At 24.8% G+C, this 23,779-nt stretch overlaps 3 protein-coding genes across 5 annotated transcripts in view; 1 reads left to right on the plus strand and 2 right to left on the minus strand.

Moving 5' to 3' along the window:
• LOC145844122 (oxysterol-binding protein-related protein 6-like) overlaps positions 1-3,089 on the minus strand; it is a 31,438-nt gene extending 28,349 nt beyond the window's left edge. Inside the window, exons 1-2 of one of the 2 annotated variants that reach the window (XM_082951478.1) lie at positions 2,966-3,089; positions 258-360 (exon numbers count right to left, since the gene is read on the minus strand). In XM_082951478.1, coding sequence (XP_082807604.1) covers positions 258-332 — 75 coding nt within the window. In that variant the 5' untranslated portion in view covers positions 333-360; positions 2,966-3,089. The remainder of the gene's footprint in view (positions 1-257; positions 361-2,965) is intronic. The other variant, XM_082951479.1, reaches the window with a different exon arrangement.
• LOC145844123 (cytosolic 5'-nucleotidase 3A-like) lies at positions 3,046-14,424 on the minus strand. 2 transcript variants are annotated; one of them, XM_082951480.1, is made up of 9 exons: positions 14,295-14,412; positions 13,765-13,921; positions 10,327-10,431; positions 9,823-9,892; positions 9,107-9,239; positions 8,151-8,240; positions 7,672-7,834; positions 4,441-4,635; positions 3,046-3,521 (listed from the first exon to the last, which is right to left on the minus strand). In XM_082951480.1, exons 2-9 carry the CDS (start codon positions 13,837-13,839, stop codon positions 3,420-3,422), a joined length of 933 nt encoding a protein of 310 aa, XP_082807606.1. In that variant the 5' UTR covers positions 13,840-13,921; positions 14,295-14,412; the 3' UTR covers positions 3,046-3,419. The 2 variants fall into 2 exon arrangements, with proteins under 2 accessions (XP_082807606.1, XP_082807607.1); XM_082951481.1 differs by lacking the exon at positions 13,765-13,921 and having other exon boundaries at positions 14,295-14,424.
• Positions 14,425-20,564: 6,140 nt separating this feature from the next.
• On the plus strand, positions 20,565-23,421 carry LOC145844453 (contactin-associated protein-like 5). Its single transcript, XM_082951854.1, has 5 exons — positions 20,565-20,770; positions 21,219-21,432; positions 22,203-22,357; positions 22,667-22,784; positions 23,037-23,421. The coding sequence occupies exons 1-5, from the start codon at positions 20,573-20,575 to the stop codon at positions 23,213-23,215; spliced, it is 864 nt and encodes a 287-aa protein (XP_082807980.1). The 5' UTR covers positions 20,565-20,572; the 3' UTR covers positions 23,216-23,421.
• Positions 23,422-23,779: the final 358 nt, after the last annotated feature.

The following is a 23,779-nucleotide window of genomic DNA, read 5'->3' on the forward strand; positions in this document are numbered from 1 at the left end:
AGATTTAATCTTAAGTCATTACTAGTTTTTGCTGAAAGTTATAACTTATTTAGTATAATTTCACATTTAAATTAAATAAAAATATACTTAAGTTAATTTACAGTAATCGCAAAATAAACTAACAGTAATAATAGTAAAAAAACTAATTAAACAGAATAAAATTAAACTTACATCTTTACGTTCAGTAAAAATTAGCACAATCCAAACTTTTAATCGCTTTAAATTAAACCGAAAAAGATTAAAACAATCAAACGCACATGCATGTATGATACGCTGGTTGGAATGGCGGCGGCAATGGTGGAAGCAATCATGCTGGACGTCTGCTTTTTCATCTTATGAACGCTTGTATGAATGCACAAACTGTTTTAAAACAATTGCTGCGTCACATGCAAGTAATTATGCAAAAAGAATTATCTCGTGTTGCACACACACATGTTTGGAATTAAAGTTTAATTTTGAGATTATAAAAATTAACAACAGAAAACTTAAAATTTATTCTTTAGTTTAGATTACTATTGAATTAAATTTAGTAATTTTCTGTATAATAAATTGCAATTGGTTTTTGAGTTAAGACCTCAATAATTAAATAAAAATATAATTTCAAAGCTAATTTTTGGTCTTTTCTTTAAGTTACAAGTTTTCACTTAATAAATTTTAATGAATGTTTGGATAAATTATCAGGTAAAACACACCAAAAAGACACACAACTAAAACCTACTAAACAAATTGAAATTTAATTTTAAACAAAAATATATAAATAAAACATATGATGTATTTATCTCAATAGAAAGCAACAAACTAACTTTATTAACTATAGTTGTATAACAACTAATTTCAATTTATGGTTTCTAAGAAATATGAACAATTAAAAACTATTTATAAGTACAACAAAAATTTTAAGGTTTAAATATAAAATCTTGTTAAGTTAATGTTTGAATAACTTCAAAAAGTGAGATTAACATGTTTAATACTCTTTACTGACTCAAAAACAATTTTCTAGTTCAACTAAAAATAATAAAGTTTTGTAATATAAATTAACTAAAACTGATGTTAATAATAGCTTTACTTGTCTTTAATTTAATTAAAACATGTTAAAAACAATAGGCAGCTCATTAAATCCATTGTTTTAGTTAATTAGTAAAACTTTAATTTATAACCTATAACAAACTCTTAAAAAACATAAATAAGCTCTAAATCACAGAAAGATTAAATATATTACTATTTTTTTTTAATTATTTTAACTGTTAATACAAGTTTAAATAATTTTCTTTTTATAATTTTAGTATCTTAAAGACTTTTTACTGAGCTAAAGATTGCAGCAACTTCAACTACCATAGAATTTGCTTTGAAACCACAACATATGGTTTTACAATGTATAAAGCAATAATTAACAAGAAAACTTCAGTTTTACTTTAAACTGTTACACATTTATAGTTAAATGTTAAAAATGCTACAGTTATGACAATAAATTCTTAAAACTACAACAAATAGCATTTTAGGTACTGTAGACATAAATGATCTAAAATAACTAGCTTTAATGCGCAAGCAAATATACTATTTAAGGAAAATATTTTTAAAGTGCGCCTAATTAAAAATTGCTACATAATTAAAATTTCAATAAAAACCACATAGAATAATGTTAAACACTGTCGCACAACTTCAATTGTGCTGACCAAATACTTCATATGTGAAAGTATGCAGGAAATTTTTATTTAGCAGAACACGAAATAATTACACAATATTGAGAAAAATTCAAAATATTTTGATGTTTTATAAAGCTGAAAGTTACATAAATCAAAAAATGGCTATCAGCCAACCTTAAGAGCAATTTTGAATAAATATTATCTTTGTTAATACTGAAGCGAAGTTATTCAGAAAAATTTATACCTAAACAACTTTAAATAAATGTGTTCTATTTATTTGCAAAAATAAAATATACTAATAAACTTTCACAGCCACCAATATACACTTACAAGTTTTAAAATATTTCACCTTTTAACATTTTTAACACTGTTACTCAGTCAGCGTGTTTAGAGGAGTTTTGTTACTTAAGAAACAAATACTTCTTAAAGCTTTCAATAGAATAATTACCGCTTAACAGCAAGCCCAGTTAAAGAGAGCACAACAAAAATAGCATGACATAATGAAAAGTAATTACGTAAATTTGTTTGTTACATGTTTGAACAGCTAGTTTCGCTTGCTTGTTGGAAACTTACGTACTTCTATGCAGGTGTAAACAAAAACTGTTTTTTATTTTTTCAAATCAAGCTATTTCAAGATATGCTTATATTTTGATTTATCGCCTATTTTATTCTTTTTCTAGAAAACTAATTTTGATCGTAAGATCAGACTACATATTTGACTATCACACGAAAATAAATTGAATCTACAGTTGAATACAACAAAATTTAAAACTTTTGTGAGCTAGAAGAATTACAAAAACTCTGTTATCAAAAAAATACTTGATAAATCAGATACAACTAACTGATTTAAAATATTATTATCGATTTTTTTAAATAATTTATTGCTCAGGATATTAAAATTTTGTATATGTTTTTACTTAAGTCTATAAAGTTGTTTTCAGCTGTTCTTATTTATCGTAACTTGATAATTTAAAGCTTTTGAGAAAAATCACAACAAAAAACATCATGAAATTGCTGTTGATAAACTAAACATTTGAGACAATTTAAAATTATTTTATGTAATGAAATTAAAAATTCAGTTGATAGACGGAGAAAGTACTTTTGATGTAGTTGTCTGATTAAGGGCTAATCAATAAACCAAGTCAGCACCGATTATCGATTACTTTTTTTTCTAATAAATAAGTAGAATTGATATTATCTTTTTCGCAATAGTTTACTACACTATCTATTTGAAAATTTTATTTAGCTGATAAACACTTAGACAATATTCTAAATCAAAACATAGTACATTTTTTAAAGTTACTTTTACAACAAAAACAAACCTTTAAAATCGTCCTTCTCCGTAAAAGTTTCCAAACTTTTAGTATTGCTGGTGAAACATAAATATTAAAATTAAAAATGATTCTGCGTAAAAATTGTTTACATTTGATTAATGAAATTCGGCACCTTAGTTGATTTTCAATAAATATAAAGCAACACCTTAAAAACAATAACGAAAATCGAAAAGTACAAAATGTGTAGCTAACTAAGTTATTGCGTTAAACTTTTGAAACTTTAAAAAACGGATACAAAATTGTTTGAAATTTAGTTCAGACGTTACGGAAGCATAGTGCACAAGTTTAAATTTTTTAAAATTAGTAATAGTTACTTGAAAAAGTTTTTTTTTTAGTTACAGTATCAGGTGAATCGAAATTGTACGCGCGAGCACATAAAAAACAACGAATCGGACAGAACAATTGAGACACGAATATATGCTTAGTAATGACAGCAGTGTTTTTATAGAATGTTCGAAAGTATTTCCAATGGAATCTTCAGAGTCTGGTCGTCGGTCAGAACTATGTCCCACTGAGATTTGTATTCTTCCAACCACTCGTCGATCTGTCGGTGTTTTAACCATTTATTTTAATTATACATAATTATATATAATCATTTATTTTAATATATTAATTACAATTGTAGAAAGTTTAAATCTTGCTTTCAAAATATTTCAAACTAAATGAAACGAGATTTGAGCATTTCAAAACTTCTGAGTTTTACTAAACTGCTTAAAATAATTAAAGTTTTTATATTGTAATCCAAGAAGTCCTTTGTAACTAGTCATTTATTTTTTAAAACAATAAATTTGAAGCTGTCTGAGCAGTTATAATAAAGTAATTTTTAAATTATTAAAACACAACCAAGCGCTAAAAAATCTAAAGTTAGCTTAATCTTATTTTTGATTTACGAATGTATACAGTTTAATTGTATTTAAAAAACTTAATTTACAGATTTTTATTAAAGTTGATTAAAAATTAGTACATATAAGGAGATTGTTAATTATATTTGTCGTTTTTTGAACTTTGTGTTCAATAATAATAGATTATTATAAACCTGTTAATTTTTTTTTAAGTTTTAAATTTATAATAAAATTAATTAAGGCTACATCCGTCCAAATTGATCTTATTTAGTGGGCTGTCACTTTAGCTATCAGACATTTTGGACCGCTTAAGAATATTTAAAGTAATTTTCGAGATGTAAGCGATTGAAAACGGTGAGCTCAAAAAGTTCCTAATGGAAGGAGCAAACTAAAAACGCAGAAAAAACTATTTCACTAAAAACATATATTCTCCTTCATTTTTAATCAATTTTCTTAGAAAGTTTACAGTAGAACTAATACTTAGGCTTTTTTACTAAGAACACTTTTAAACTTAAAAAAAAGGATTTTTTTTTCTTTTCAAAACTTCTAACTATGTTTTTTAAAATCCAACATGAGTCTTTTGAAATATACAATAAATATTTAACTGCTTACAAAACAAACCTTGGTGTTGAGAAAAGCGATTTTCAGGCAAGTGTCCACGGACTGCAGGCCGTCGGCCATTTTCAGGTCGCCCATGGAATCGCCCATGAGTATGACGTTGGACCTTCCGCGCGAAAACTTGTGCGAGTTTTCCCGCGCTTTCTCGCTCTTGTTGAAAGTGTGGATGATGTCAGACTCGAACCCGGATATCTTTCCCTGAAAAACAAGTAAAACTATTTTTGAAAAGTTTTGCCTTGGTAACAAATTCTGTTTTAAAGTGTATACGTAAATTACTCAATCTAAAAGTTTATAAATATTTTAGTAAAGCAAGTCAAAAGTGTTAAAATTTAGCAACCGTTACTTGACGAGAGCTAAACGAAATAATTAAAGTAATTAAAAAGTAAAATTGCAATGAAATAATAATTTAATAGGAACTGCTGTAAACCAGAAATCAAATTAAGAGCACATTTTAAGATAGTTGTGATCAAAAAGTTAATTTTATTTTGTTCTTGAAAAAAAAAAATTCAAGCTAATATTCTGTAAATTACAACCCCTAATATAAAAATAAAACTAATAATATATAATATAGTTTTTTTACTTGGAATTTTTCTAAACTTTGCTATGTGTCTTGGTTATAAAAAATATTTTTATCATATATTTGTAGAATATATAACACACTTTTCTCAAAAAACTTGAAAAGTTTTAATAATGATAGTAGAATCTAATGAAAATAAAAACTTTCCAATCCTGCTATTTCCTTAAAAACTAGTTGAACAGACAGACATATGTACACATTAAAGCTTAAAAACTTATTAAATGACAAGATTAACAACTTATCAATATTATAACTTAATCATATGCACCAAATTAAATTAAAAACTATTAAAAAATGCTCAGTCAGCAATTAAAACAATAGCTGTTAGAAGCAGTTGTTTTTCTTAATTGTCAGACTATCATTATACTGTTTAAATGTATTTTTAGTGTATCTTAAACAAAAACTTGACAATATATTCAAAAAATACAGATTAAGTTATTTTAAATAATTATTATATTACCCCAGGTCACTTTCGTAGCACCATAATCATATGTGTAGAGTCAAACATTTTTACATCAATTCAATATCAGACATTCAATCGAAACTGCAGCCTACCATTTCTAAGTAAAACAAACTTTCAAACAAAACTCAACATTTACAACATCAGAAAAAACTTTTCACAGGTGATCAAGCTACTGCATGTGTTCACAAAAAACAAAATAATTAACTTATACTCACACTGCTGCGTACATTAGTAAAACTTCTTTAAGCTTGAGGAATAAAACAAACACAAACTACACTCATAGGTTAAGAAAGTTAGCTAATTACTGTTTTACACACCATTTGCTTTACTTGGAAAATCAATATGAATATACAACGGTTCCTACTGAATACTAAAACTAACACTGAAGAATTCCCAGCTTAAATTTGAACTATGATTTTGCAAATTTATAAATATATTGAGAACGACACCGTAACAGAGCATTCATAAAAATGTTTTGTTCTCGGAAATAAGAAACTTTCTTCTAACTGGACAAACAATTCCTTGTAATAAAAGCCGAAACAAATACCTTATGTAATTCTATACATTACAATCTTAACTAATCAAAAATTTATGTGTATATAATGACTTCGACACTAAAAAAATGCCTAGTATTAAACTAAACATACTTTTTGATACAGTAGGTGTATAATTATTATATATATATTTTTAAACATAGTCATTAGTTTTTAGGCTAAATTTTTTAGTATTAAACTTTATTAGTGATTTTTGAAAAAGCTATACTAGTTTAAAATAGGAAAGCAAAAATATATATTGAAGTTTTTAAAGCTTTATTCTGTGGATTTAAAATAGTTTCAAGTATATCTTTTGGGAAAGTTGTTAAATTATTATAATATATTTGTCAAAGAAAAATTTATATTGTTTTTTCACATACAAATGTAAAGTATTTATTGAATATCAATATCACCTAAGTTTTTAAAGCTTTAAAAATCAAATTTTAAGTAAGACATTTCGCATACTTTTAAAACTTTGAAGTGTTGCAAGTGAAAATTTAATATGAAATAATCATCTTTTTTGAATAAAAGCTACTTTTAAAGATAATGTTTATCACAACAAAAATTTTGCTGCATTATTTAAATTTAAACACTGTAAAAAAGTAAATGCGTAATTAAAACAGATTGCTTTTAAATTGCAGGAGAAAATAAACTTGAATGTGAAAGTTTTTCTCTTAAGTAGTTTGCAAATTATATAAGAAACTTAATGAGCCTTAAATTTCAAACATTTAATGCTTAAAATAATTTCTAATTAGTTTTTCAACACAACCTTAAGTTCTTGAAAAATATGCTTGATAAAATAAGCAAATATTTCAACATTTTTATAAAGTGATAGTAATTTATGTTTTAAGTTGTAGTTATAAAGCTATTTATTTTTTCATTGGTTAGTTAGAAAATTAGACAATTTAAAAGCTTACAATACTGTTATCATGCAATTAAACGAACAAACTATTATAATAAAACAAAAAAAAACTTAAGTTAAAACTAACAAAATGTTAAAAAATGTCATGTGAGTTAGTTTTAAAAAACTGTTACTTTTACGACTTATCATACAATGTGATAAACCGTTGAGTCTAAATAAATTATGAGAACTTTAATATACCTTACTCAGTTGAAAAAACAAGTTACAATTGTTATTAGTTTTTAGTCGCAACTGTTTTTTACATATGAAAATAAGTTAAAGTAATTAAAATTAAGTTAGTATAACAAATATGCACAACAATTCCTAATGATTTATACTGACTTGAATTACATACTTATAGTCTTAAATAAAAAACATTGCTCAATTTCCAATTTCCAATTTCAAGTTTCCTTTATTTCATCTAGTTTAATTAGCTATCTTTAATATTAACTATTACAATTGATAATCTTTTAAATTATAAATAACAACAGTATTACCTAATCATAGCATTTCGTGAAAAGTATCTTAGAGTACATGCAAAACTTGTTTTGAAAATTATATAAATGGGCATAAAAAACACTTTACATGGTGAGTAAACTTTAGCTAAGAGAAAAAACTGTAGAATTATTTAAGATTGAAGAAGAACTAGAAACCTCATTTAACTTTTAGCCTTTTTTTTTTTCAAGTTCAAGCTTTACAGGTTATGATCCTGTTTTATAAGAAAACTTTTATTGCAAAACTACGCACAACTTTTTAAAACCTTGTCATCAAACTTCATGAAGTTGGCAATGACGTTCATGTTGTTGTAGTACTTCGACTTTTGTTTGACGATTTGCAGCAGAATGTCTCCGATTCCGGCGGAAAATATCATCAGTGGGATCTCGCTCTCGTGCAGTTGCCTGAAGAACTCCTCGTGGCCATCTCTGGTTGGTAGCTTTTACTTTAGTGGTGAAAAATATTACAACAGTTACTCAAGTACCAATAAAAATCCTTTATTTACTGGAAATTTAGCATCGTGCTTAAAAATATCTTTATTTTTATTTCAATTTTTTTATTTTTGCATAAACTATATATTCCAGAAGATCAATACCACAATCCAATTTTATTTTACATAACTCACACTTATTAATAAGAATTTTATTGTCTACTTACTAGCTTGGCCCATTAAAATCATGTAATTTTACAGTAAACTATTTGACTTGTGAAATATTCTTGTTTAAGTTTATACAAAATAACCACCTAAACATAGAAGAAGACTGAGCAACTGAATCCGAAATATCTTGAATAGTTATGCCCGTTGTTTCCAGTAACGCATGGTTTTTACTCCACCTTTACGAATAAAAGAGCATAAAAAAATTATGAAAATAAGTGCGAGTTATACAAACATATATATCAAAAAGTCTTGAAAACTATGACTACTAAAAATTTTTAAAGAATTAAAGTCAACTTGAAACTTTTAAAATTTAAACACAAATGTACTTTAAGCTATCATTGGTTTAAAATGTTGAATTTAGTTTATTCAAACGAAATAGAGAAAAAATTAAATGTTATGCTGCTTTACAATTTAATAAATTGACTGTGTACAGCCATTAAATTTATACACAAGCTGTTGTACTTGAGAACTATTTTTTAAAGCTATTTGAAGTCTAGAAAATTCTTAAACTTGAATTTAAAATAAAACATTTAAAGTAGTAAATAAAAATATTTTTAGGCACATCAAAAGTATTACAATTAAAAAACCAAATTAAATTAGTGCCTGTTTACCTTATTACTTAAGAACAGTTAAACTCTATGATTCAGATATTTATTCAAATTTGTAAAACTGATAATTTTAAAATGTAAGGATGTATTTATTTTATTGTTTTATGTAATCTAACGATAGTTTTTTTTTTATTTTATTTTACTGGTTTATTTCATGTTTAGCTTTCTTAGAAGTTAAAAAAAGTTTAGAATTTTGAAAAGCGAATATAAAAGTCTGATAGCTAAAACAAACCTCTACAAAATAAGATTTACTTGAAAAATCAAGGTGGACCCTATGGCCTTAATTTAAACAACTTTTCAATTAAATTTAAATAAAAAAGACTCCATGTTTGTGGTATCAAAAAAAAATAATTACAGTAGATATATAAAGCATCATACTCAATATTAAAAAGCTGTCAGTAAAATCATTAGAAGTTATAAAAAAGGTTAAGTACCATTCGACCATTCTAGGTATTTTTTGTTCTATGGTAATACTTGGGTCAATTTCAATAGGATAATAGTACTTGAACAATTCATCAAATTTTTTCTGTAACTCCTCTGTTATTACAGGTGATGATTCCATTACACCTTAATTTTTAGATACAATGCATTAGTTTTTAATCAAGTTACCATTAGAAATCTAAGACAAGTACCTACAAAATATAACAAAATTGTAAAAATAGGTTAAAAAATAAACTTTCAAAGTTTTTTTAAACAAATTTTTTGAAGTTTATAAGCTAACTCATTTAAACTATGTTGTTTTTTTAATACATAAACTATCAACATTTGTATACAAGTTTTGCTTAAAAACTTAATTTTCCAAATTATACTTAAAATGTGTACAAAATGTCTTTATTTATAATAGTTTTACTACTTAATAGAAAACTTATATAAACATTTTATAGTTATTGTGCTTTGCACACATGATTAAGTCCTAAATGTGTTGTTTGTAATTTTCATAGAAATACAATATCAAGAAAACTTAATTAGATAGAAAAAACTTTAAGTAAAAACTAATAAAATTTCGAAGACATTTTTTATAAATTAAAAATTTTAAACTAAATTACACTGTTTTTTGTATGCTGTACACTGTGAAGATATTTGCTCTATCTTTTTAAGAACATTTTTATACAAAAAATTTTAAATACTATAAAATAATAAAACTTATTACCATGGCAGCTACTGCATTTCTTATTGTTATAATGGTATCTACTCAATGTCATATCAAAATCACTGATTACCTGCATTTATAGATATACTTTCAATTGTAAACTTAAACAATTGTTTGTATGAATTAAAGAAACAGGAAAAATTTCTTTAAAATGTAATTTAAGAGACTTTAGAAAAAACAAGACTAAAGTATTTAAAAATTTAAATATAAAATGCTTGTTAAAAAATTAGGTGTAACTGTTGACTTTATATATGACTAAACGTAGATAGTATGTATTAAAACTGTACTGTTATTTATGACTGATGAGAAAAAAACACTATTGTTTAATCAAAATAGTATAACTCATATTTAATACAAAATCATCAAAAAAAATGTTTTTTAAAGTTTAAATTTGTTAAAAAAACAAAGTTAAACAAAAGTATAAACTATTTTAATTCATCCAACATTTCATATGAGAAAATAATAATTTTAGAAAAATATTATCTTTAACACAAAGCATGTTACCTGGAACTGTTCTTTACCACCGGAAACTAGTTTTTCAATTTTCTTGGCAACCTCCTCTTTGTTGCTTATGTGAACTTGAGGATTACCACTGGTCAGTTTGTTCACCTGGCAATTAAAACTTGTTTAAATTAATTTGCAACCAAATAGAATTTATCACAATTTAAAACTACTGTAAAAAAGACTCATACATTTCATTAAACACTTGAATTTAATTTAAGGCATTTGTTGCGGTAAAGTTGTAAATATTTTTTTTTAAATAAATGATTCTGTATAAAAATGATTAGCATAGCATAACATAAATCAGCTTTTAACAGGGTTGCCACTCATTTTTTCAAAAACTTTTCCAGGTCTTTAAAAGTACACATTTTCGGGTCTATTTTTAGTTCAAGGTAAGAAACTGTGTTAAATAGTATAAAAACATTAAAAAGATACTGTGAAGCTTTTTTAAATATGCTTTTTAATAAAAAAAACTTTGATGATGAAAAATAAAATTTGATTATATGATAGATTTTTTGAGTCAAATCAAAATTCTACAACTGAACATGTGAAAATTGTTTAACTTCCAGGTTTTTTTACCTAAATTGTCAAATTTCAGATTTTTTCAGGATTCCAAGTTAAGTGGCAAACATGTTTTAAGTTATAAATTAGCATGCTTATCTCCTAAACAAGTTGAAATTAAAAATATTGAAACATTTTTGTTAGAAAAGCTTTTTTTTTTTGATTTTGTATTAAAAAAAAGTCATAACAAAACTAAATTTAAACATAAATTACTAAAACTTAAAAAGTGTTCATGTTTATAACAGTTGGTTAAAAAAAAGATTATCTAATCTAAATAAAACACATAACTGGGCTAAAACTTTACAACTTAAAAACATACATCACTTGGTACAAGCATGCAAAAAGTAAGTTAGTTTTGTTAATGTTACTTTTACTTTTGGATTTCAAATTCTGAATAAAAAACATTACAGACACATTTTTAGGACAACTGAAAAGTAAAATATTTAACAAAATACACTTTAAAAATGTTTGACATTTTCATTCTATTGTGTTATTGGTTTGATTACTAATTTTCTTAATTAGCAGTACCAAGTCTGTAGAGAGCTATATTATTTTTTTATAGCTTTATCTTTTTTTAGAGCAACTCACTACTTCTTATATTTGTAGCACACTTTTTATTGCTTTTGCGAACTTATTTACAAAACTAACAGCTCTTTTCTACTGTTTTTGGAAACTTCAGGGTTGCCACTCTTTTTTTTTACAGGTTTTGAAAAGTACACATTTTTGGGTCTATTTTTAGTTTAAAGTTAAGTTTGAGGTAAGAAACTGTGTTAATTAGTATAAAAATATTGAAAAGCTACTGTAAAGCTAACTTAAATATTTTTATTTAATAAAAAAAAATTGATGATGACAAAAATGTTTTATTTATATTATGAATTTTTTTAGTCAAATTTAAATTTTACTGCTGAACATGTGAAAATTGTTAAAACTCCAGGTTTTTCCAGTTTTTTTTTCAAATTTCTCAAAATCCAGGTTTTTTTTTGCCTAAATTGTCAAATTCCAGGTTTTCAGGTAAAGTGGCAAGCCTCTAACTTTAGTAGTTTTCTGAGATAATAGATCAGAATATAAGAAAAATAAATCAAATGTCTATTTGATCAAAAATATATCTTATTCAAAAACTTTATAGCAACCTTCTTAAAACTTATACATTCTGAATGACAAAAGCTAAACTTTTTTTGCTGTCTTCAGTTTAAAAAAAGTAACTTTCATTACATATGTTAGTCATATGTTTTAGTTTTTATTTTTACTTGTGCTGTTTATACATATTAGAATCATAGCAAAGGAGTGAGACATTTTTTGCAAGTAGACTTTATTTTGCAGTTTTAAAATTTATCTAACAGTTGCTTATTATTGTTTTATTGTAATGCAAGGGTACTTTTTGAAAAATTAAAAAGGCTACTTATGGAAAAAGCAAACTATAACTTATGATAAATAAAAAAATTATATCACTAAAAGTTTTCCTTATTTATGTTTTAAAGCAATCATTTATAAACATTCTTAGATTATTTTTTTATCATTCATTAACAAATTAACTTATGTAACTTAACCAGTAAAAAAGTGGGAACTTTTTAAGTACTATGTAAACTTTTATATATCAATATAATGAATTTATTCACAAAATGCTTACTTTTTTAATTTTTAAACATTACGTTACAATAATGCAAGAATCCTTTAGAAAAAACTGTACTTAGATAAAAATTTAGGAAAAGGTATGCATATGTTTCCTCAGTTAATTGGCTCAATCTATAACAAAAAAAATTATGGTATACTTTATTTAGAAGCTACTGTTCAACTTTATTTTTTAAATCTTAAAGACTGTTTATAGGATCAGTATAATAGTAGACTAAGTAAACTAATAGTTATCAGTAGAAAATAATTAAAATAAAAATTTAATTAAATAAATTTAAATTTAAAAGCTTGTTGAACCTAGATTTTTCAAACTTGAGTAATTAACAGGGTTGCCACTCATTTTTTCAAATTTTTTTCCAGGTTTTCCAAATTTCTTCCAGATTTTTAAAAGTACACATTTTGGGTCTACTTTTAGTTTTAAGTTAATTTCTATTAAAGAAACTGTGTTAAATAGAATAAAAGCATTGAAAAGATACTTTAAAATTACTTTAATTGTGTTTTTTAACAAAAAAAATTTTTGATGATGACAAAAATATTAATTATATGATAGATTTTTGGTGTCAAATCAAAATTTTACAACTGAAAATGTTTAAGTTATTAAAAATTCCACGTTTTTTGATCAAAATTCCAGGTTTTTTGATCAAAATTCCAGGTTTTCCAGGTTTTTTGATCAAATTTCCAGGTTTTTCCCGGTTATTTTAGCCAAAATTGTCAAATTCAAGGTTTTTCCAGGTTTCCAGGTAAAGTGGCAACCCTGAATTAACTTATTATAATACGAGTTTGATTAAAATTTTATTTAGAGCTAGTTAATTATAGTTATTAGTTTTTTAATTGTCAACTTAAATACACAAGACTAGTTTGATAAATAGTAAAACACTTTTAATTTTATGATAATATACTGTTTTCTATTTAAACTACAGAATCTTTACATAATCAATTCTTAATCTTAAATGTAGTGAGACTTTACTTAACTTGATTTATTTTAACACAAACAACAAAAACCAAATATGATTTAAAATGACTTAACAAGAAATTTATCAACTTAGTAAAACTGATAACATTTTTGTATTAAAAAAGTGAGATGAAAGCTCAAATATCTTTATAAATAAATTCTAAGTTAATTTTATTAAAAAAAAAATTGATTTAGACATATGTTGCTGTTACTTTTATGCAATTTAAAATAATTTTACTTTGTAATCATGCTTTAACTAGACAACTATTACATATTTCACAGTTTTTGCTTGTCTTTACCTTAAAAACAATTTCTTTATCCACATTCAAAACATGTGAAGAAATGCTTCTTGCAACAATATTTAATACATTCATTTAATTTATCCTTCTCAATATTTATTTTTTGTACTTTCTGCACAACCAAAAGTAACTAAATTATTTCAGGAATCTTTTTATTCTGTTTTATTAAAATACTTAGCTCTTAACTAGAATTAATAGTCTAAAACTAAATAACTTTTATTATTCAGAATTAAATTTAAAAAAAGCTATTCAAAATATTTTTCTTAACTTTTTCATCTTTTAGTGTATTCAAGATGTTATATATCTTTTATAACTATTTAAATTTTGCCAATTTATTTTCTTAATGACAGAATTTTGAAGTATTATTTAAACTTTTAACCAATTAAATAAAATCATTAAAAATATAAACAACAGGATGTGTTTTATTTAGGTTTTACTAATTATTAGTTTAAAACTATAAGATACTATACAAATTATAAACTTTTATAAATCTAAATATACATTAAACAAAATATGAAAAAATAACTAACCACTTCCATTATTATGAAGTTTCACAAATGTTAGATCCTGTGGAGTGTAAAAATTTCTATGATTCTTTTAATTACTTCACTGTTATCTGAACTAAATCTATTTCTTGAGTAGGCTTATGGCAAAAGTTTGTTAAAGTAAGGGAAAAGCTTTAATGCTCAAAAGATCTGATTTGGCAAACTGAAGTGTTTTATGTTCACAACAATAGCTAAAAATTGCTATCTGTAAAGAGATTACAAACTGTTTACAATAGTTTTTAACTTTTACTTGAGAAAAAATATCTGAATTATAATAAAAATATTTCAAACAAAACTTTAAAACCTAATTTAGAATACAGCTGCGAAGTATCAGAAAAAAAATAAAAACCAAAATATAGAAAACAATAAGACGACTCAAAAAAATTACTTTAAAGAACTTTTAAATAAGTAAAATACTTTAGTAAGATAACGCAAACTTTAAGTTATTTAAAACAAAACTTTTTAATATTAGGTTTACAAAATGACGTAATAATTTAAAAAGTATCGTTTATACATTTGAAATTTAAGTATTGAACTTAACGTATAATTTAAACCAGTGGTCGGCACAGTGTACACTGGTGCACACTAGTGTACATGAAATTTCTTTTAGGGTGCACGAGACTTTTGGGGTGCATGAAACTTATTTTGGGGTACAGAATTTTTTTTTTCGCGCAGAAACTAAATTAAAGTTTTTTTTATAAATCTTTCTACATTTAAGACATATTCAATTTTGATATCTAATTGACCATTTTGTTGTTAATAAAATGACCAAGTTTTTACTTACTTAGTTCTACTCTGTTACATTATGTAAAAGTTCTTCCACCCCTAGCCGCCCAAAGAAAAATTGAAGTGAGCAAATCTCATAGATTCTTAAAACAAAAAAAATTAATAAGTTAACTTAACTTAACTAAACATTTAAATTTACCTTTTAATAAAAAATACCAAGACAACTGATTGTTAATTGGGGTAGTGGCAATGTATTAAATTAATCTAGTTAGTAGAAGACCTGGTTAATACAAGTAAAATATTGTTGCAAAAATTAGATCATCGGTATTAAAAGTTTATTGAAATTGATAGGGTAAACTGGTAAATTTAAAGTTGTTTTACGCAGGCAGCTGTTTTAGTTTTAATGATATTTAATAATAAATTGGTTGTTTTAGTTACTCGCAAAAAAAACAGTTTTACTTTTATATTAAATTATTTTAACTACACAAAGAGGGCCTATTTAAATTATACATATTTATTGGATTAAAGTTTACATTGACTAATAAACTTAAGTCTTAATAGACTATCTACTGTCCTGATCACTTTTACTTAATAATTTTATTTTATAAGGTTATCACCTACCTCTCTATAAAAAAAACCGAGCTTAAAATAACATTTATGGGTTTTTTTTTACCTTTTTTATATAATCAACTACATTTATTATTTTTCTAAAGTATAAGTTGTTGAAAACATTCTTTGCGTATTAAATAACTTGCACTCTTTGAAAAATTAATTAATATTTATTAGTTGACTAAAATAAAGTAATACATATTTGTGTATGAAAAACTAAAACATGTTTTTAAGATAATTAGTTTTTAATTACTCTAATAAAATACTAAATAAAAAATAAAATAGAGTCTTATACATGGTTGCAACTATTAAAAACAAAAATACTCGTGTTACACCAAAGCAGTCTAAGTACATCAAAAATAAAAAAAGTTAAAATTGAAAAACTTGCAAATGATCAAGCTTAAATTTCTAAAATATCATCGCCATAAAAAGTACATAATATGTAATGAGACTAAAAAAAAACATTTAATAAACTACAGTCTTAAAAATTTCTCAGAGAACTCAAAGATTTGATTTTCGAAGTTGTTTATATTTTTTTGCCAATAAATTTTAAAGTGTAAAAAAGAAATTGTAAGCAGTAGTGATTTGTTAATTGAGATTTACATTGCTTTTTAATCAAACTGAGTTAAATTGTAAACTAATGTTTAAAGACTGCTATATTTTCTATCAGCATACCAATTTGTATATGTTATGTTTGTTATTTTATTACCGTAAAACTTTACTTAATCTTTAAAATAGAGGCCTTTTAGAAAGGTTTGCAGCTAACGTAATTTTCATCAAAAGTAAATTGTTATTAGCTCAAATTTATTAAACAATTTAAATAACAACGATAAGTCTTTAAATAAACCAGTATTTATTACGGCCATCATCAACAAAGTTAAGATGTTTCGTCGTCAAATAAATAATGAAATTTACCACTCGACCATCAACAACAGTATCCGAGACAACCTACGACCGGTTTGGTCCTTATTAGGACTCACCTGGCAGGCACAGTCAAGTGGAACTACTGATGAGGATCTAACCAAGCGTGCTTAAGTTTATATGCACTGAAGCGACCGTTGGTGGGTAAAGTACGAAAAATTTATACTTTACATAGGAAAAAAAATTACATACAAAAAAAAAGCCAAATCGTTCACAGCCCAAAGTCTACTCCAAATCGTTCACAGTTCAACATCTAACATCTAACGTCTTTAAACTAATAAGTTGTATAATGTTACAAGTTTTTTAATTTATCTTAGAATTTTGTTATATATGTAATATTATTATAAATACTTATTTACATGTTTAAATAAGTATTAATTATAATTTATTTATTGTGCATGTTTTGATTTGAAATAATAGAAAACTAATAAACATTGTATAGTTAGTATTTTTTAAGGTAATTATCAAGAAAAATGATACAAAAACCAAAACAAACTTTGAATTGCTGTTAAGAAGAACTAAAACTAAAAGCTCACGGTTTAAACGACAAGTTAGTGTATAAATTCATAAAAAATAACAATTTTACTTATTAAATATTACGGATTACAGAAAAATAAAATATTAATTAAAAGTAGCAACGTACATTGATTGCAAGAAACAAGTTAAAACTTGTGTAGACTTTATTTTTCAAGAGCATTATAAATTAACAAATTTTCTATAAAGTATATTTAACTATCTTTAAGTTAAATTGGTACTTTTTGGTCTTCAAAAGAATTATTAATCGATGATAACGCAAAGTTTAAATTTAATAGAAGCCTAATTAGTGTTTACAAAAACAATTTATTCTTACGAAAACACCTCAAAAATTTTGACTTGCAGAGGCCTTGTTTATAATCAAAACTATAAAGGGGTTAATCCCTAACTCTTAGTTGAGTTTTAGTTTTATAATCATTACTTTATGTATAAAAATAGGTTAACTATCTAATCATAAAACCAAATGGGCATAACATTTTTTTTTGTGATTTAGTTAGAAAGTTTTAAACAATAACCTAATATTTTTCACTATTTTAGGCTTATAACAGTTTTACTTTATTAACGTAAATAACTGTAACCGTATTGTAATGAGTAAGTGTGTGAGATGATGTCCCTGTGTTGCAAGTGTAAAAAGTGCAATATAAAAAAAGTATAAGTTATGTGTGTACAAAACTAAATTACCAAAATATCATCATTGAGCGTTGAAAAAACAAGCTGCTGTGATGCAATTTGAGAAAGTTAGTTTGAACAGAAAAGATGGAGATAGTTTACCAGAGTGTGAGTGAACACAAAGTAGGTATACAACCTCAGTTTGTGATTTTATTCTGGATTTTGGAACTGTCCAGTTGGAAGTACCTGTATTGTTACATATCAATAGGGTTATTTTGTTATGTTTGTGTTTAATTGCAATTTGTTTGATATTGTAGGTTTTTTTTTTTGCCTAAATTAAATACACTATATTAAATTAGTGTGTTAAGTTTCCGATTAAGGTTCTAGTATCAATTAGATTTATGTTAATTTGTTTTATTCGCCACGACAAACTTAGTAAAACAACTTAACTTAAGTGTTTACACTGTTCTTGTTAAAATAAGGTATATTTGCACATTCATTAATTTATTTGGAGAATGTGGATAAAACAAATACTTTTTCCTTTTCAAGTAAGCAAATTTCGAGGCCAGGACAGTCAGACTGTCTGATGGTGGGTAAAAATAAAGAGGGGAATCACCCTTTAACAGGTTTATCATTGAAAAAACTTAGGTGATTTTTCGGGACACAATCAAAATCTACCAGCGATCAAGATCAATCCGCGTTCAAAATCCACCCGATTAAAATCCACCCGATCAAAATCCATGCAATCAAATTCGAGAACCGCTTATCGATCGAGGGTAAGGGTTAGAGGTAACAGTGATAGTGAAGATTAAATAAAAAATAAATGCAAAAAGTATATAAAATAAATTTAAAAAAATCGGGTGGATTTTGGTAGTATACTAGTTTTTCAAAATAAAACTTTACTTGCTTCATTTAAAAACTAGAAAACATACAAATGCGGTCGTCTAACGCGCAATTGTTACGTATTTACCAGCCCGAGGCTGTCTAGTTCGTTTTTATTAATATAGTTTGTAACATTTTCTGGAGCAGTGATTTGAAACAAGTTTTTCATTTTGAGTTTGCTATTTTAATTTATTAATCCTTTTAGTTTATTAATAAAGTACTTAAAGACGATACTAAATGACTTTGATTAGAATTAAGTTTTGTATTTTACATGTAGCTTTTTAGTTGTTTCACATAAATTGTATATATATATACTAAAAGTAGTGTTTTCAAACTTAATGTAGCTTTATTAATAAATTGATATATAAAAACAGAGTAATCATTAAATATTATACAAATTTATTGAATTAAAAAGATAGAATTTTATTCTTTTTGTTATCAAAAACCTTATTTCAACACCTTAGTCAAGATGTTATAAAAGTTTACTTTATCAAACACAAGTATTATATTAGTTGAAGATAAATTAGAAGCATTTTAACTTTTTTTCAGGAAAACGTTTAATTATTTTTTCGTAGAAAAGTTTGTGATACCTAGATGTTAGTTTAATGTAGAGAAATTGCTTTACATTTAAACTTTAGGAATCGATTTATTATTTTAGAAATGTGTCAGCAAACTATCATTACATAACATATTATTTATAAATAAGTTAAAAGTATTATATCGTTTAAATTTTAATTTTTAGGTGGCTTAATACTATGTTTTTTAAAAAGGTAAACACTTTTAAATAATAACAAACTGTTAACAATACTTCTAAGTAAATTTATAAAAACTAGTAAAAGTATACGAATGAAACATAATAGAAAATAATTCTACTTACTTATAATAAATTTTGAAACAAGTATTTTTTTTTCATTACCTTTTCAGAATTAAAAAGTACTATTTTACATTAACATAAAAAGTTTGGTTTTTATGAAATTAGCCTAAAAATTAAAAAAAAAACAAAGTTAAGTGCAGTTACTAATCAAGAGCAAGTAAAGATCCTTTAAAGAAGAAATTAAAAGTTTTCTGTGTGAAGCAATATAGTCTGAGTATATAGATTTTGCTATAAAAAAAATGTTTTGCTTCAATTAAAAAGTTCGGTAAAAAGTATTTTATTTAGCAAAAAGAAATTCTTTACATACCGCAGTTACTTAAATTTCCTATTATTGAAATCTTGTAATAATATTTATTTATTAATTATTATTGAAATTTTCTATTATTTAAATGCACATATAAAAACTAATATATGGAAAAACACAATCTTTTAATTACTATATAATTTATATAACTCTATCAGCAGTTAATAAATAAATGTTTTAATATTATATTATAAATAAATCCAGTCTAATTTAATTAATTAAACACCATTAAAATTATAAAAACGACAGTTAGAAAACTTAAAAGTAAAATGTTTAGGAAATATTTCTAAAAGTTATACATTTAATAAGGTTGTAATTTTCAAAAAAAATTTTCATTTTGTAAATTAAGTAAGTCTCAATGTTTTTTCTACACTTCGTTTTTTTATTTTCGAATTTCGTTGCTTTTAAGTTTATAGATTTAACTTAAATATTTTATAAATTACTTTGATGGTACAATAAACAATAACATTTTCAATATTGCTCAAAGTCGAAGTTTAATGTTATATCAATGGTTAATATTTAACATTTACTAGTTGTTAGAGATTACTTATGCAACAACTTTATATGAAAGCTCTTTGCATATTGAGGTAGTAACTAATGCTTTCAAAGAAAATGAACTAGGTTATTTTTTGAAAACATTTAGGATCAAAGTCTTTGTTTTTAAGCATTCGTACTTATATCATTATAACGCTGTTAAGCTACTAATACTAATTATGTTTTTGTTTTAATTAAAACTTCTGTTTAAGAACTTATATTTTCTTTAAGTAAAATAAAGTTTTAAATTTATAGAATAATTTCTTTTAAATGTCTAACTACAAACTTCACGCTTTTGTATTTCTGTTTCTAACTGCCGTCAGTTGCCATGGAAACTCGACAGACGAGCAGTCCACTGTGAATTATTTTTGCAATGGACAAGAAGCAAGCAATGACATGGTCGGTCCCCCTTCATTGCATCAAGGACTTCCTGGTAAAAGAGGTGCACCTGGCGTCCCTGGACAAAAGGTTATTAAGCGCAGTTGCCGTGTTGATAAATTTTATAAATTTAGCAATTTTAAATGCTTAGTTTGTAACAGTAACAGTTGTGTGCGTCTTGATAGATTAAGAACTAAATAATGTATTTTTATTGCAATTTAGATTTCAAAAACCTTTATTACTCAGTATTATTTTTACATAAAAAAATCGAAATAGGGGCTAACTTTTTTTTTCTTTAAACAATATTTAAAATTAATCTTTTATTAACTTTTACGTAGAACTCTTAATACATTTACAAGACTTTTTAGAGACTTCTATTTTTTGTTATAGCAAAGAAAAATAAGATAAAATAAAGTTACTTAATATAATAAAACCAACATCAACTTTGGGAATTTAATTCCTTCACTTATTTATAAAAAAAAATATCATATTGCTGTTTTTAATATTGTAAGGTTTTTCAACTTTGTAGTACTTTTAGGGCGATCCAGGTACTGTAGATGAAGATTTTATTCTTCAAATTGTTGAAAAACACCTTAAGAAATTGTTGCAACCAATAACTTTGAAAAACGAATTTCCTAAGACTTGCGCTGATATTGTTGGCGAAAATAGAACTAGTGGCTACTACATTATTTCTCCAGAACCAGGCAAATACAACCCTATTGCTGTTTATTGTCGCTTCGAAGAATCTATAGGTAGTAAGCTTTTAGTTTTGTTGTTGATCAAGTTACACGCAATTGTTTTTAAAGTGAGCTAAAACTTGTAATATTTATAAATTAAAATTATTTTGAAAGTGTGACTATCTTATAAAGTCGTTTTGGTTTTATTGGAAAAAAGTGGACAAGTTTTTTCATGATTTTAAACATAGTATGAAGATATACACAAGTTTTATTTCATGTTGATATGATTATATAGGTGTTGTTAAATTTTAAGTAAAGTGCTTAATATTTTTGCATAATCTTTAGGAAAAAAACTTTTAACCGAACTAAAAAATTTTTAACAATAAATTATTGTTGTACAAAAAGGTATAATATAGACTTTTATATAGAACAGAGCACATAAAAACGAGAACTTCTTTCGCGGGCCATTATACTTTAAATAATTGTTCTTGAAATAAAGTTATATATAAAAGTAAAGTGAAAAAGACATAAAGTAGGCAATAGCTTATATAGAATAAAAAAAGAGCAAATTTGTAATCTTTTATTATGATAAATGTTAAAACTTGCTGCGCTTCTACTTTAGTAGTTGCTTTTTAGTTAAGTATGAAATTTTCTCTTAAAATTTTTTAGTTAAAAAAGTGATGCACTTTCTACACTTATCTTTAATCATACTTATTTTCGTTTGTAACTCTCTAAATTAAAGTCACAAAAAATTATTGTTTATAAATAATTTATATTATTCGTTTTTGATATTTTTAAAGTTTTTTTTATAAATCTCAACTGAGCACAAATAACTTTTTTTCTAGCTTACACAGTCTTACGTCACGACTCTCAAGAAGAAATTAGAGCTGATAGTTGTGAAGATAAAAAGTGTTATGTTAGAGATATCAACTATGAATATAAAATAGAACTTATTAGAAGTATCGTTCATAATTCTCAGAACTGTAGGCAACGAGTTAAGGTTGAGTTGAGCTTTTTATTCACAAGATAGTCTTTAATCCTGAAAATGTAGTGTAACTATAGCTAGTTTAGAATTTTTTTGTTCTTATGTTTATATTTTAACTCTAATAAATTCTTCCCTTAATTTCTTACAGCTAAGTACTTATTCTTTTTTTTATAATGGTATACTTCCATAAAGAGTAATTCATAGGACTTATTTTGTTTGTACTGCAATTCAACTACTAGAAAAAACACTAGTTATTTAAAAATCTCTGTGTAAAAAATATGTTTAAACAAAATTATTTTTTTAACCGAAATTTTTATTTTACAGTATAGATGTCATGGGTCTCTTGTAAGAAATGGTTATGCTGCTTGGACTAATTTTAATGGAAACGACGTTAACTGGACTGATCAAACATTTGGAATAACATGTCCATGCTCCAGAAACAGTAATGATTTGTTTGAATAAATTATCAAAGCTGATTAAGATTAAATCAATATAAAAAAATGATTTGTAACTTATACAAACTGATTGTAAAGTTATAACTACTAAATAAATAAATATAATATTATAAAAAATTCTACGAAAAATAAAATAGTGTAATCAGTGGTTTTTGTTCATACTTATATTTGAAAGAAAACTAAGGTTAAGAATTATAATTTATTTTTATACATTAAAGTGTAAAACTATTCAATTTCAGATTCGTGTACAAATCCAGAATTTGTATGCAATTGTGACAACAATCGTGCAGTTTGGACGAGTGATGAGGGATATATTACTGACAAGGAAGTTTTACCTGTCACAAAGTTGAAGTTTGGTGACAATGGAGAGGCAAGTGAAATGGGATTTCATACCTTAGACGCTCTCGAGTGTTATTAGTGTGAATATTACGTTGCTTTAACTAAACAAACGAAATTAGGTGTTTCTTAATTTTAAACGTTAATTTTAAAAATTCATAAATAACCTTAGGATAAACTATTTCGTTATAAATCTTGTATACATTATGTTTAAATAGCTTATTTATACATTTAAAATATATACTGAGCCATAAACTTCGTATGCTTAAAGTTTTCATCATGTGAAGAGAAGCTAATTTTAAATTTAAAATAGTACAAATGTTACTATTCCTTATTTCTATTATATTTATTAAAAAGATTTTAAAAATTACATTATTTTTACAGTTATATAAATATTAATTTTAAAATTTTTCATACTAAAATATAAACTATAAATTATAAAATAAAGCTGAAAGTTTAATTACCAAATATATCCTGTTTTAGTGAAATAACCTGTACATTTTTAATTGTACACAAAACTTAGTCTCAACAATAGAACAGTTTTTTAGATAGTGATAATATGCATTTTATGATCTTATAGTTGGAATTATAAGAATAATAAGCTTATAAACTAAAATGTTACTTTTTATTTGTGTTATTATAAAAC

The sequence above is a fragment of the Thalia democratica genome, chromosome 9 (genome assembly GCF_965202585.1).
Source record: "Thalia democratica chromosome 9, ktThaDemo2.hap1.1, whole genome shotgun sequence".
Lineage (NCBI taxonomy): Eukaryota > Metazoa > Chordata > Thaliacea > Salpida > Salpidae > Thalia > Thalia democratica.